General features: G+C 48.5%; 1 protein-coding gene and 1 long non-coding RNA gene across 2 annotated transcripts in view; one reads left to right on the top strand and one right to left on the bottom strand.

The window, feature by feature from the left end:
- The window catches only part of IP6K3 (inositol hexakisphosphate kinase 3), a 20,991-nt gene extending 14,059 nt beyond the window's left edge, over nucleotides 1-6,932 (top strand). Inside the window, exons 3-6 of the mRNA XM_028510896.2 lie at nucleotides 1,707-1,920; nucleotides 3,070-3,245; nucleotides 4,360-4,535; nucleotides 6,424-6,932. Of these exons, the coding sequence (XP_028366697.1) occupies nucleotides 1,707-1,920; nucleotides 3,070-3,245; nucleotides 4,360-4,535; nucleotides 6,424-6,885 (1,028 nt within the window). The 3' untranslated portion in view covers nucleotides 6,886-6,932. The remainder of the gene's footprint in view (nucleotides 1-1,706; nucleotides 1,921-3,069; nucleotides 3,246-4,359; nucleotides 4,536-6,423) is intronic.
- LOC118500167 lies at nucleotides 6,928-14,700 on the bottom strand. Its single transcript, XR_004902713.1, has 3 exons — nucleotides 11,783-14,700; nucleotides 9,490-9,524; nucleotides 6,928-8,189 (listed from the first exon to the last, which is right to left on the bottom strand). It is a non-coding gene; the product is annotated as an uncharacterized LOC118500167 (long non-coding RNA).

Below are 14,700 nucleotides of genomic sequence, written 5' to 3'. Positions count from 1 at the left end.
GCCCCCAACCCTGCTCTCATGAGCAGGCTGCTGCGATGGGCTTGCTTTGGGGATGCACGCTGGTCTTCAGATAAACCAAAAATGTCAGGCCCGGGCACGGCATTGTAGATGTATCATTGTTACTTTACAGGGTACAGGTCCCTGTCATGAGCTGAGGAAATGCAGAGTTCTAGGAGCTGGTGAAAACTGAATGTCACTCTCAGGCTACAAAATTAGGGCACTGGGAATCTGAGATGACAGGACTGGCCTGGGGAGACCGCTGAGCTAGGCACAGATGGCTCTGAACAGCAGCTTGCTGAATTACAGAGTGGGCCGAAAATGCGTGTCTGCACCAACCAGCCCCAGAGGGCCAGCCGGAATGCAGGGAGGAACTCAGCTGCCTTAGAGCTTATTCAGCAGAAATTACCACTTATGCTGAGAAGGTGACCAAGTGGCCAGGGAAGGAAATAAATATCTTGGAGGACAGAATCACATGCAACCCACCCTCTCAGTTGGGGGCCCAGCAGACAGGTTCAACTGAAGAGCTCTTTTTAAAGGACCTGTTAGCATAAGGGTTGAGGAAACAACTGGGGACCCGAGGCACCAGGGACCAGCAGCACTGAAAAGCTCCCACCCCCCAGGCCTGAAGGGCCAATGTGAGGGGACGGTGGAAGTGACAGGGCAAGAGGGAAGTCACAAGCACTCGGAAACCTGGTTCTCGAAGAATATTTGTGAACTGGTCTCCTGTGCTACTGCCAGGAGGATTGTTCCCTCTTCGCCAGGATTCTGGGGAGACAGGGTCCCCACTGGCTGCCCAGCCCAGAGAGGAAGGCCTGGACTCTGCCTTCCTCATGCACCCCGAGTAAGGAATACAAAGGGAGCAGCCACAGAGCAGTGAATATACGTGCCAGGACTGATACCAGGTCTGGCTGCCGTCCTGGAGGAGGAGCCCAAGTAGCACGTGCAATGGGGTGTCCTTGCACTCTTCCCTTTTACTGTGGAGAAGGAGGTCCTGGAAGTATTCTCACAAGTCTTTTTTTTTGTCAAAGAGCCACATTCCGCCAATAGTCTTCATGTGCTGTGTGTCTAACCAAAGCAGACAGCGAGCATCATTGTCAAAGCCAGAGCTGGGGAGGGTGGACACAGGCGTGACGGGAGTCCTGAGCCCCTTCAGCCTGTCTTGAGGAGGCTTTCTGGGAGAGGCTGGTCAGATAGAGACAAATGGAGGGGAGAGCAAGCATGACAGTGGAGGCAGACAAGGGCAGGAACGCATGGGCCCCCACTTCCGTAACTGCTACTCTGGGAGGGGACCCCTCTTTGTAGATCAGTTCTGATGCCCCAAGCTTGACCCAGTTGGGGCAGCTGTGGTGTGACTGGGAAGGTGTGACTGTGCACAAAGGAACTGGAATGCGAGGACACAATGTACAGGCAGGCTTTGTTAAAGCATGAAGGGGCAGAGAAGTGCCATAAAGAAGAGGCTGTGCCAAGATCAGCCCAAGGCTATCTTCTGCAGGCTCCACAGCTCTGGGCTCATTCTGAAACAGGTCGGGTTCAGGCTAAGCCAGGACAGTCCCCACAGCTTCCTTGAGAGAGGAGTTGGGGGAAAGGAAAGGTTGACCATTGCCATTAAACTATACTTCAGAAGGGTGTCACCCATTGCAACGTATCCACTCAGGTAAATTCCACCTGGTATCTCCACCCCTTGCCCTCCCTCATGTGTTCCACAGGTACCATCACAGTTCACCTCCGGAAAGACAGCCTAGGCCATCTCAGCTTGGTTGCCAACCCACTGAAGGAGAACCAGGGGCCCTTAAACATCCCCTCAGGGTCAGCAGCGGTGGCGATGTGGCAGAAGCTCCAGCAGACCACGAGCAGCAGTGGTGGCGCAGGTCCCCTCTCCCAGTGGCAGCACACCGAGCTGGCACACTCCCTCAAGGACAGGTGAGGGCCACTTGGCAGGATGACAGAAACTGGAGCTCATCCCTAGCAGGGACCAGCACTACTCCCACTGGGGCCAAGGCCAATGGCTCCCCGTGAAGGCCAGAGCGGGGAAAATGAGAAATTCAGATGAAGGTTCTGTCTAGAATAACTAATGTGAACAGAGAGAGGAATATATCCTCTTCATGCCACTCCCAGAGGGAGGGATGCAAAGCCTTCATCTCAGATGCAGATGAACGTGGCAGAGCCCTATATAGAGCAGGCATTCAGCACATATTTGTTTATTAAATACCTGTTTCACTGAGACCATGAAGTCTTGGGGGGAAATGTGCAGAGCAGAAACCCCAGAGTAGTTGACATGAAGGAAAAGTGTGGCTAATGTCTCTCAGAAATCACCTTTCCTTACCAGTCGAGAAGGGATGAGAAGTCAACACAACACTCAGTGGGGCTCGGAGGCGCAGGTGGTTCGGGGCACCAAGGTCCCTGGAGAGGTCTCCAAAAAATTCTGATAACATCAGCTCACCTTTCTCCGATGAGAAGGATCCCTGGGGATTTTTTTAACATCTATGGGAAAACAAAAGGGAGCTAATACAATGAAAGTACCTCCCTTCCCCAAGGAGCACAGATCTAATTAAGTCTCTTGGCTCAGCATCAGGAAGTGGGTGCCCATTATCTCCACTTCACAGATGGGGAAGCTGAGACGCAGAGGACAGGAGAGAGGTACTAAGGACGCAAGGATTCCCACCCCCTATGGCACTTTGGGGTCTCAAGGGTAATAAACTAACCCCCAACTTCCGATTCCCTGTGGGGTTGTTGCACCCACAGTGTAGGGCCTCAATAGTGGGATAATAATAATCCAGATCACTGACAAGTGACTTTAAACTACCTTACTCCTCCGAGGGGGTGACATGTTCTAATGAGTTAATGTGACTGTAGAGTCCCTGCAGGAGGGCTACAGTGTGGCCAGACCTGGTGCTAGGGACTGATGGGCAGGAAGGGCATTCTGAGGCCCTGCAGTGTCCTAGAGAGTAGCCAGGGACAGTCTGTGTCAGAGTTCAGCTCAGGAGAATGCAGTCAGTCATAGAAAAGGGCCCCTCGTCCCAGACCTGTGGACTGGCTGCCCTGACTGTCTTGTGCTTCCCTCACCTGCAGCCCGGCCACTGGGCACCTGAGGTCCGAGTTCCACCTCAGCACCCACGTGTCCTCCTTGGTGGAAGATGCTAAAGAGAACCAGGCTGAGAAGAGGAGCTTTAACCCATGGGGTCTGCACTGCCATCAGGCCCACCTGACCCGCCTCTGCACCGAGTACCCAGAGAACAAGCGGCACCGTATCCTTGCCAGCTTCTCCACCACATAGTCCCAAGGGCAGGGATTCACCTATTCGGGGCAGGGGCAGGGATGGGAGCGGGAGGGTCAAGTGAGGGGGGAGTGAAGGAGAGTTGGAGGCAGGAGCCCTCAAACTTAGGACATAGAAGAAATCAGTTTTCTCCAAAAGAGAACTCAGAGATTATGGGAGAGCCAGACTGGGAATGAAACTGAACACACTGCCCCTAGGGGGCCACTGCTGTCTCTCTACCACAGGGGCTGGGCCTCTGTGGGAGGATAGGAATACTGAGTGCCATGCTTCTATCCCTCCAAATTCACCCCACAGGAGTCTTCCCACCGAGCTGCTGGGGAGGGAGGGAGGGGCACTCCCTTAGGGAAGTGCCCACTGGTAGACCCCAGGGGAGGTAGTTCCCTTCCCCCTTAGGCTGTCATGTTCTCAGGGAGCAAATTCAGGTTTGAAATGTCCCTTCATCACCACTGGCTCCTTCCTGCAAAGGGCGGCTGTTCTCACAGTATTTACTAAGACACATCTGCAATCCTAATCCCTAAGAAGCTTTTGCAGGATAATTACTCCACTGAAATTAATATTCCTGCAACTCATCTCCAAAGCTAGCATCAACCCACTTTTCCCAAAAGGTATAGGCCCATTTAGTGACTAGAGGTTTTAGCCTTATGATTTTCTGCTATAAAATCTAAACTGAGCAAGGCCTGCCAGGGATTTCAGATCTGCATTTAAATTTCAACCTCATGGGGAATGGGTGGGGGTTGGGAGAGACTGAATGTGGGAGGTGGGTGATGGGTAGGGCAGGGGAGAGTAATGGGGGGGAAATGGAGACAACTGTAATTAAAAAACAATTTAAAAAATAATACATTTCAACCTCAGAGCAAAAAGGAAAAGCAGCTTGCATGCTCGTAAACTCCCTCTAAATAAAAGGACTTAATAAAGCAGCTGCAAAGCTACCACCTGGAATTCTTACTGGTGAGGTGGGCTTGTCTGGAATGCAAGAACAGCACTCAGGGCAGGGAATCTCCAGCCAGCTTCTGGGGGGTGCTGCCCGCCTCTGGTGAGGCTGCAATCTAATGTCCTCAGACTCTTCCTTAACTTAGAGTGACCAGGGTTCCTCTTGCTGGAAAATGTCGTGTCACAGTACAAGCATCCCTGTGTCTTGGACCTGAAGATGGGGACCCGGCAGCACGGGGACGATGCATCTGAGGAGAAGGCGGCCCGCCAGATGACGAAGTGTGCACAGAGCACCTCAGCCTGCCTGGGTGTACGTGTCTGCGGCATGCAGGTGGGTGGCAGAGGGCCCACCCTGCATCTCGGCACGTCCACTGTGGGGCAGGATGCCTCCCATCCAGACACCATTGCCCCCTGCAGAGCTCCTCGCTTTGGGGGAGCATCAGAGGAGGCAGCTAGGTACCCCTCTTCCCCCAAGGAAATGCACATTCTGGTCTATGACATGCTGGGTCTTTTAAAGAGCACCTTTCAGGATAGTGGTGTCAAAATTCCACCATTTTTTCAATTGCTCTCAGGGTCTTTGGCAATTGAAAGTTTCCACAGCAGCCACGTGACCTTCCCATGTTGACAGCAGAACTCTGATGACAGCATGTGAGCAAGGGCTGGGCAAAGAACTCAGGAGAGCTTCTCTGTGCTCTCTGACAACCCCCTTTCTCTGAGTGATAAAGATGAACTTCCTTCTCCAACGCTATAAGGCAGTCTGTCTCTGCATTATTAGCCATTCTCTCTTCTTACTCTATCTCTTCTGCTTCTTTCTACCTGTTCTGGTTAACAAAGTGGGAAGGTTATAACCTGCTAAACCCAAGCAAATGAACAGTTAAATTTTTATTGCCCAGACTCCTCGCTTCATTTTTGCTGCTCTTATGTGGCTCATGGCAGAGGCTGCAGAGCAGGAGGAAATAAACTCTCTCTCATAGCCTAGCTACTCAAAGTAAAACCAGACACTGATTCGTTGGTAAATGTTATAGCTTTCCTTAATTGAAACTGCCACCCCTTGAAGCTGCAAGTTGAGTCTATAAATTTGTTGCACAGATGTCCCTTGAAAGGCTTGGAATGCAGTTCTCAAGAGAATGGTGTGTGATGATTTGTGGTGTAAATGGAATCTCTCTCTGGACCTCAAACCTTCTGAAATTGATCTGATTTATTTGGAAAGTGATGCCTGTCATGTATTTATGATGGTTAATTTAGCGGTTGATCTCTAACTCTCCAAAGGCAGCACCAAGTCTATCATATCTATCACTGGTTTTCTGTAAACATACCAGGTAATCTGAAGGCAGGACAGGCCCAAGACACTGTCCTGGCCAGGTGCTGCAGCCCTTCCCAGGTGTGCCAGGCAGGGGCATGCTAAGTCATTCTCTAGCCATGCCAGATGGTGGCCTCAGTTCAGCCACTGCAGCAGCCTGTGCCATCTGAATGAAATGGGGGAGGGGGGGTGGCTGCCACAATCCCCCATCAGTATCTCTCTTCCATCTGCTCCCTCTGGTGGTCAAGATGTGACAGGAAAGGGGAGGGGAGAAGAGGTGGTACCAAGGAGAGGAGCCACCAAGCTCCACAGAGCCGCTATGAACCACCCTCCTCTAGCCAGGCTCCCCTCAGCTGCACGGCTGCCCCCAAACCCTACCCACACTTGATCTAGCCTATCCTTTATCTTCAAAAGATTCACCCCATTGTACCCCAAAGGCTGTTATTGTTTCCTTAGAATCTGCAGAGAAAGGACTTTATAAACTTTGTTGGGGAAAATTTCATCTAATTGGCTTTCTAAGGCCATTGGCTGTGATTTCAGATTCCTATTAAAGCTTTCCAGCTTGGGTTTTGCTAATATTTGAAGAGAGGCCGGAAGCCAGGATTTAAGTCATGGTTTGGAGGTTGACATTGGAAATTCACAAGAAAGGAGATCCAGTCCTTTTCTGCATGGGGGGAGGGTCACCTCTGTAGGGTGAGGGTTCTTTGGACCTCGGACTCTTATTAGAGGCTCACACAGAAAGCATGTTAGATGCAAAACTAAATAGTGCACGGTTGGAAGCACATTGTCTGTTTGTTTCAGCCCTTCTTATCCTGCATCCCTGCAACTGTCTATAAATATGTTAGCTTGTGTCTCTGCAACTGCCCCAGGTTTTTGTTTGTAATTCTTTGCATTTTCTCTTTCCTCTCCTTAATGTAAGGTTTATCAAAAGGATAAGAAGCACTTTCTCTGCAAAGACAAGTACTATGGGAGAAAACTCTCAGTTGAGGGGTTCAGACAAGCCCTCTATCAGTTCCTGCACGACGGCACCCGCCTTCGGACAGAGCTGCTGGGGCCCATCCAGCACCAGCTCCGGGCCCTCCTCTTGGTCATCAGGAGCCAGACTTCATACCGCTTCTACTCCAGCTCCCTCCTCATCATCTACGACGGGCAGGAGCCACTGGAAAGAGCCCCAAGTGGACTGCATTCTCAGGAGGCTCCTCAGACTGCGCACGGCAGCTCTCCCAGAGGTTTCCCCAAGGTTGACATCCGGATGATCGACTTTGCTCACACAACATACAAGGGCTCCCGGAATGAGCATACCACCTATGACGGACCAGATCCAGGCTATATTTTTGGCCTGGAAAACCTCATCCAGATCCTGCAGGATATACAGGAGTGAGAATGAGACTTATTGGGCCCATCCAGATTTTTCTGCAGTACAAATCTTAAAAGGGACCCACTGATAGTGAGGGTAGTCTAGACACCCTTTAGATGTCTTTGTAATAACCACATCTATATCCAAAGGCCATCACTATCCATGGCAAGCTATGTTAACAGCTGCTAAAGAAATCAGCTCTGGAGATAATTCACACAACCTGGCATCTTGTGCTAATGCTGGCCACTGCAGACTGGACAGTCAGTGTGAAAGGACAGCACCTTGGAGCAGATTGCAGGGGTGCATGAGTCAGAGGCAGCATTACAGTGAGACCCTGCAGTGTTTGCATTTAAAAATGCTTTCTTGCTGTCATGCTGCAGTCCTTCCTAGCTGTAAGGCAAAAAACCTTACTTGAAAAGTTGAAGAGAACTGCCTGCTCCCAGGGCAGGGAAGATAGGGGTAATGAATGGCACTTACCTCCCTAAGAGGCACTGTAGGTGGGACAGGATGAAGTAGGACAGACCTATCATCTCACCAGCTTTGTACCCAGGTTCGGAGAGAGCAAGGACAATCCCAGACACAGCACTGGCAAACCAATACCCCAGGTTCTCAATTTTTGCCCGTGGAGAGAAAGGTCTCTTTACAGACTTCCATGTACCTGCTGAAGCAATGATTCTGCCAGAACCTGACCTCGAAAAGGCTCTGAATCTAACCATGAAATGCAATTTCCAGTGGAGGTGGAATGTGCATGAGGAGGAGCCACTGATGTTAAACTACACTCTCAGTTTTCTATTTATTTATTGGGGGGTGGGGGGGCTCAGAAGTGAGGAAGGAGCCTGGAGGACTGAGGAAACCAGGTGCAATGTTTACAAGACCAGGAGACAAGAGTAAGTATGGAACAAAGAGCAAATGGTTCTAATTAATTCCTTGTTCTACAGTGCGGAAACCTATTACAATGCCCTTGAGTTAAGCACTGAGATACGTTACCCAATTAGGGAAATAAATTTGTTAATAAAATTGCTGAGGTCAACAGTGATTATTTGGTGTGCCTTATTACCCTTTCTGTTTATTTATTCTGCACATCATGCTGTACAGTAGCTCCAATTGATGGGTGAGTAGAGAATACAGTAAGAACAGTGCACCAATTTCCTGCAATTCTTCAGGGAACCCAGTGGGGAATGGTGGCAAATAAAATATTTGCATGTATCTACAAGGCAGGCACCAGACCTGAGAAGTCAGTAGTCCTTTCATTTGAGCCTTATACAATTTCTGGATTCCCATGGCTAAACCATCAACTTTCCAAAATCCACACTATTGGAAAGAGTTACCTGGATAACAAAAAACTTTTGTTTAATTTTGCAATACATTATATGGATTTCAAAGCAAGTTAACTTCCCTAATAATGTTTGGCCAAGGTAACAACACAATTAATTTGCATGCTCTGTGCCCCTGGTGGGAGAGCTAAGTCAAAGACTGCTGGGTGGCAAAAGGGAGTCAGTTGAAAAATAAGTATTTGCCAAAAACAAAATGGAGCCCTAAATATTGCTTTTTCTGAGTTTGTTTGTTTGTTTCTTCTTCTTCTTCTTTTTACTTTTAGAGAAGGGGAAAGGGAGGGAGAAAGAGAGGAAGAGAAACATCAATGTGTAAGAGATTCGGTTGCCTCTCACATGCCCCCAATGGGGACCTGGCCCACAACCCAGGCATGTGCCTGGACTAGGAATCAAACCGGCAACCTTTCAGTTTTCAGGCTGGTGCTCAATCTACTGAGGCACAGCAGCCAGGGCTTGCGCCACTTTCTTGCTTGAGAACCTGGTCCCACATCAACCAAGTCCAAAGTTCCCTGGCTTAGCTTCTGATTCCACCACCATTAGCAGCCCACCCAATTATTGCAAATCAGGACAGAGGGGGAACAACAGAAAGATACAGAAAGAAGAGACAATTGGTGTGCATGTATTTGACCTCCAATCTGACTTTACTTAAAAATGACAAAAGGGATGAGAAATCCCAGATATCCCGCCATCAGCAAGTGTCCTTGGGTAGAACAGCTATTTCCTGCTGATCTCTTTGCTCAGCACTGTGGAAGATCCAGCTCTTGGGAGCTTGGATTGTAGTTGAAGAAATAAGAATCACACACATGAACTGATAACAAGTACACAAGACAGTCTTCAGTGCACAGAGGATGGATCTGTGTGGTACAGATGAGAAACCCTAAAATTTAAAGTTGAAGGTGTTTGCTGAGAGCAGAGTTGTCACAGAAACTGTTGGAGGAGGTTAGACTTCATCTGGACCCTGAAGGGCGACAGGGGTGGGGAAGGGGCTGGGGGATTGGTAGGGGTGGGGAGTGAAGGGACAGAAAAGTCTGGCATATTTATGAGTCTATGGACAGACCAACCCATTCAGCATGGGATTTTTGTGGTTGGGGGTAGTAGAAATGAAGAGTAGAAAAATGGAGTGAACCTAATGGGTGGAGACACTTAAAAATCTAGTCAAGGAGCTCATTCATTTATGATTTCATTAATCTGTTTTTCCTTTTCACCCATCCAACAAATATTTTCTGAGTGCCTGGTACATACAGCTAGGGCCTGTGTAGGAAACAAGGAAGTGCAAAGATCAAGATGTTTTGCTTACCCTGGCTGGCGTGGCTCAGTTGGTTGGGTGTCATCCTGCAAAACGAAAGGTCACTGATTCAATTCCCAGTCAGGGCACATGCCTAGGTTGTGGGTTCAGTCCACAAGAGGCAACCAATTAATGTCTTTTTCACACTGATGTTTCACCCCCTCTCCTTCTCCCTCCCTCCCCTCTGTCTAAAAATAAATAAATAAAATCTTTTTTTTAAAAAAAGATGTTTTCCCTTAAGCACCTCATGACTTAATGTGAGAGTAAAGACCCTCATATGAAAATAGTATCATGGGTGCTTCCCCAGGGTGTAGGGGCTGTTTGCTCAGCTATGCTGAGTGCTACCTGGAGGCTCACTGGCACATGGAGTGATCATAGAAGTGGTTTTTGAGTGGTGCCTTAAAAGAGAGTCAAGTCTGAAAAGTGATAAAGAAAGGCAAATGGTCCAGGAAAAGGATTTATAAGCATGGAAGGGGAATCCAACATTCTGTTCAAGCATGTGGTCTGTGTTGGCCATAGAAGGTTGAGCTACAGGGCACCAAGAGACAGTAAGATGGCAATGGAGAAACCCCAGAACATGAGAACAGAAAGAACCTTAGAACCTTCCACGTTTACAGCTCCCTCATGCCTGTAACACCATTAAGAGCCTTCTGGCTGGCCTTCCTTACTCAGACTGGAGAGGTCTCTTCTTTTTCAACTGAAAATCACACAGATATCAGGGTAGGCTAACTGTTATAACAAATAATCCCCAAATATCATCAGCTTAACATTGCAATCCAATGTAGCTGGCAGAGAGCCTCTACTCTACACAGTCACAGGGATCCAAGCTCCTTCCTTTTCGTGACACCACCATCTTCAACCACAGGCGTAAAATTAGATGACAGCATGGAGAAGGCACACCTACATCCCATGGGCGAGAACTAGTCATATGACCTTACCTGGAAGCCAAGGGGCTAAATTTATTTGTGTGCCTAGGAAGAAGTGGGTTTGATGAGAACCCAGCTTCTAGTATAACCTCTATATCCATAACCCTCATGTTAAAGTGATACCTAACTTAAGAAGGGAGAAACAGAGACGAAAAGAGCAAGTGGGGAGCATGAGGCAACAGCAGGGGCCTGGCAGTGCCAGAGCTGCAGGTTCTGATCTAGATCCTTCCTCCAGTCACGTCTTCATACATCGAGTGTGCCCAGAGTGCCGGTAGATCAACAGCACGTCCCCTACCTCAGTTTCCTTACCTGTCCCATAGGAACTGTAATTTGGTCCTTAAGACAGGTGATGTTGAAGAGCGGCCTACTCCTGATCTCCCCACTGCAGGGGGAGACAAGGGCAGGCTGCAGCCTGGGACACAGTCACTCAGCCCCACCTCTATCCCTCTGGTGTCCCCTGTGCGATTGAAGAACAGAATGTTATTATAGCTTCTCCATACTGCAATATCATCAGGAAGCCCTGGGCCTCTGTGCAGCACCCTGGCAGCCCCATCACTCTTCCCAGCTGCATGGAGCCTTAAATTTAAATTTAGACCATGCTGGAAAGGGCAGGAAGCAGTCTAATAAAACAAATGGCAAGGCAAGACCACGCATCTGCAGCTCTTCAAAATGATCTAAATTTCTGACTTTTTATTTAAATCTGCATCCTATGTGGCCAAAAAACATAAAACACAAGATGAAGGAAAAACTAAAATGATGGCACGGGTACCAAGAATTAGAGGAGAGGGAGGGACGGACAATACCAAATGGAGCACCAGCCAAGTAGGCTGACCTGCAGCCAGGCTGGATCCTTCTCATTATGCATTGCTCAGAACTTCTCCCTTCCGTCACTAAACTGCCCTGAAATGGGACGTGAAGTTTGACATGCAAGAACAAAACCCAGAAGTCTACCCTACCCACTCCTGCTTGATCCTCATCTTCACTACTTCAAAGATGAGTATCTTATAGGGACAGGGATGTGGGCGGGGGACAAATGGGTGAGGAGACCTGGCTTTATATTCTGATGTTCTCTTCCAATTCTTTTAGTTAGAGACTACCATGGGCCAGGGTCTGTTGTCAAACAGTGGCTAGCACTGTGAGGCAAAAGGGAACCAGGAGTGGTGGGGCTGCTACTTTAGCTGTGGGCCAGGGGCCACAGAGGCTTCCCTGGGGTGACATGACCAGAGAGCAGAGTGAAGGGAGGGAGGCAGGTCCATGAGTCAGATGACAAGGTGTGTCAACAGAGCTGAGGGGCTCTGGAACATTAGGGTGCAGTACAGGACCCCTGAGGCCTATCCTGACACACCTCAAACACTTGCGTGTCTTGAAAAAGAGCTCACCTCCAGCTAAGCTAGCAGTCACCTTTACAGGGGGCATCATATGACCGACAGCTATGACGCAGGTCCAGACCCACTTTTTATGGTAATGCATGGGTATTGCAGCCAATCATTTCCTCTGGGTAAGTTAAAAGAAGAAAAATGAGGCAACCTTGCCCTACAATACTGCTAAGTATTTAATTCCTTTTTAATGTTTGCATTATTAACACCAGCATTTCAAAACAATATTTTTACTTTCAAGCAATTTAAATGTGCAATTCAGCATCTCAATTACTGGGGTCACTGAAACTGAAAAACTGAAGCCACTCTTCCTCCTTCCTCCTCCCCCTAACAGTGCCTCCTTTACATAAAGATTCTACAAAGAGTGATCTGCAAAGAGCTCCAGAAAGCCCAAATACCCATCCCAAATGGCTCAGGGGTGAGGCCCTGGTGGGGTTTTCAAGCAGCTGTGAGGGCTGCTGCAATCTTCATTTGGTGTAGAATGAGTGACAGCTGGCAGGTGGGAGGTAAGATGGTCATCAACACCTTGGGGAATGGCACTGGCCAAGCCACATCCCAAGCAATGCCTATTAATGTGCCCAGAATGGCACTGGGTGACCCCCAAGCCAGTGAGCACAGACTCTGGCTCCAACCACCCAGAGGCACAGGGGCACAGGGAATAGGGAGGCTAGGTATAACAAGCCAGAGAGGACTGTAGAGCCTCTCAGGAAACTCCAACATGTACAGAAACACATCATGCACACAGTTCACAACCATAACACTTCAAGGCCAGAAGATGCATCAAATAGGCAAAAGCACGGACTCTGAAGCCAGTCAGCTGGGGATCAAGTCCAGGCTCTACCACTTACGAGCAGGTAACCTTGGTAAATCCTTATCATCTCTGTGCCTCAGTTTCCATTTCTGTAAAATGGGGATAGTAGTGGTACTTATCTCAGAGAGCCACTGTGAGGACTAAATGAGTCAATGTGCATAAGGCATTTAGAACAGTGCCTGGCACACAGCAAATACTCAGTGTTAATTTATCACTATGATTCCATCTTAAGATGAAGAACTGAAGCTTGAAGCAATTAAACCCACCCACCCAACACTGGCTTCCCCTCTGCCTGAAAGCCACCCTTGCCCCTTAGGTGACTCAGATCTCTCTTAAACACAAGCCCCTCTAGGCTACCCAGACCCCACTCCCAGCCCAGTCGTGGTGGACCCAGTACCCCAACTTGATCTCTCTCTGGCACTTATCACACCTGAAACTATTTTGTTCATTTAGTGTATGACTTCATACACAGACAACACTAGTACTATTGTTACTATATGTTTGCTTGGTTGTTATCTGCCTCCCAGCACTTAAAGTTAAAACTCCCAGGACCAGGGCCCGCAGCAGTCTTGTCCACTGCAGCTGAGGGCTGGCTTCCTGGGTGTGTGACCTGTGCAGTCACATGCTACATTTGGTTTAATGTTCTGCTGTTACTGTCCTGAAATTCCTAATAATTTTTTAATGCAGAGCTTCACATTTTCATTTTGCATGGGCCCCCCTCCAATTATATAGTTTGGTCCTAGACGAATGAATGAATGAGCAAGCCCACATTCCAACCCAGGTCTGTCAGATTCCAAAGCCTCACTAGTGAACCACCAAAACAAAAACTTGCCTCCAGTGAGGGAAAGAGCATTGGGTAGGGGAGTCTGGACCAGGGACAACCCCAACCTGCCCCAGAAGATGCTGTGCTGGGGAAGGGAGAGCCTTCAAAGGAGATCTGGGTTCCCCCTGGCATCCAGTTTTTCTTCTCAACCTGTCATTGCACTTGTGCTCAAGTAGGGTGAAAACTATTTGCTGCTGTTACTCTTCCTCTTGCTGAACACAGAAGGACCTCAGTTACTGCCTCCCCGGATAGCTGTCTTCCACTAGCCAAGTACTCTTCAAAGTCACAGCTGTGGCAGAATGACAAGTCCTCAGAGCACCCACCACATCCCTAGGTATCTGGAGCTTGACAGTAAATAGATAAAACCCTGGCCTTTTGGGCGTGGGGCAGCTATCAAAACTATCTCTGCAAATACAATGAGGATGGAGCAGGGAGGTAATATTGGGTTGGAACATGGTGGGGATGCCCTCAAGTGCGTTTTCCACTCCCCCTGAATGCTCATCTCAAGTGGGCACTCCCCACCCCAAATTCACTTACTTCAAGTGGACATTGAACACCCTGGGTCCCCAGAGTGTTCAATAGATCTTCACTCTTAACACCTCCAAAATAGTTCAAAGCTGGTCTGTATTAAAACTACCCATTGATCTTTACTCATATTAGTCTCCACCCTCTTTCTCTCTGTCCCATTCCTGCACCAGTCCTGGCTCTTGAGGCTCAGCGTCCTTGCACTCCCACTTACCCAAATCCTAACCATTCTTCAAGGCCCAGCCAAATGTCATTGCCTTCAGATGCCACCCCCGATCTTTCTTCCTCGCTCCTCTGAACAGCTAGAAGTACTGTTTCTTTCTCCAAACTCCCTAGCATTCTCTAACACTTCAATATAAGCCATTGTTGCTTTTAACCTTGTGTTTTGGTTGTGTATTCACTTTCCTACTCAATGTAAGAGTTTCCTGGACAACCCTTGACAAAGTAGGTGGGGCAGGAAAAAAGAAGTTTGGAGGCAGTCAAGTGTAGTCTGCACGGGACGGTCTGGGCTAAATGCAGGTCAGTGAAGATGCAGAGGGGACTGAGGTTTTCTTAAGGAAAATTTGGAAGGTGAGGGTATCTTTTGAAAAGAAAAATCAGGACACTCCACATAATGATGCAGATGGACATGTGTAAGTGAAGGATTGGTTTAAAAGAAAAGGAACTTCTGATCAAGACAGTGGCATAAGGGAGATATGGCTCACCTCTTCACACAACCACACCAAAATTACAACTGAAATATAGAACCACCATCACTCAGGA

The sequence above is a fragment of the Phyllostomus discolor genome, chromosome 4 (assembly GCF_004126475.2).
Source record: "Phyllostomus discolor isolate MPI-MPIP mPhyDis1 chromosome 4, mPhyDis1.pri.v3, whole genome shotgun sequence".
NCBI lineage: Eukaryota > Metazoa > Chordata > Mammalia > Chiroptera > Phyllostomidae > Phyllostomus > Phyllostomus discolor.
This window is presented reverse-complemented; position numbering and strand designations above follow the sequence as displayed.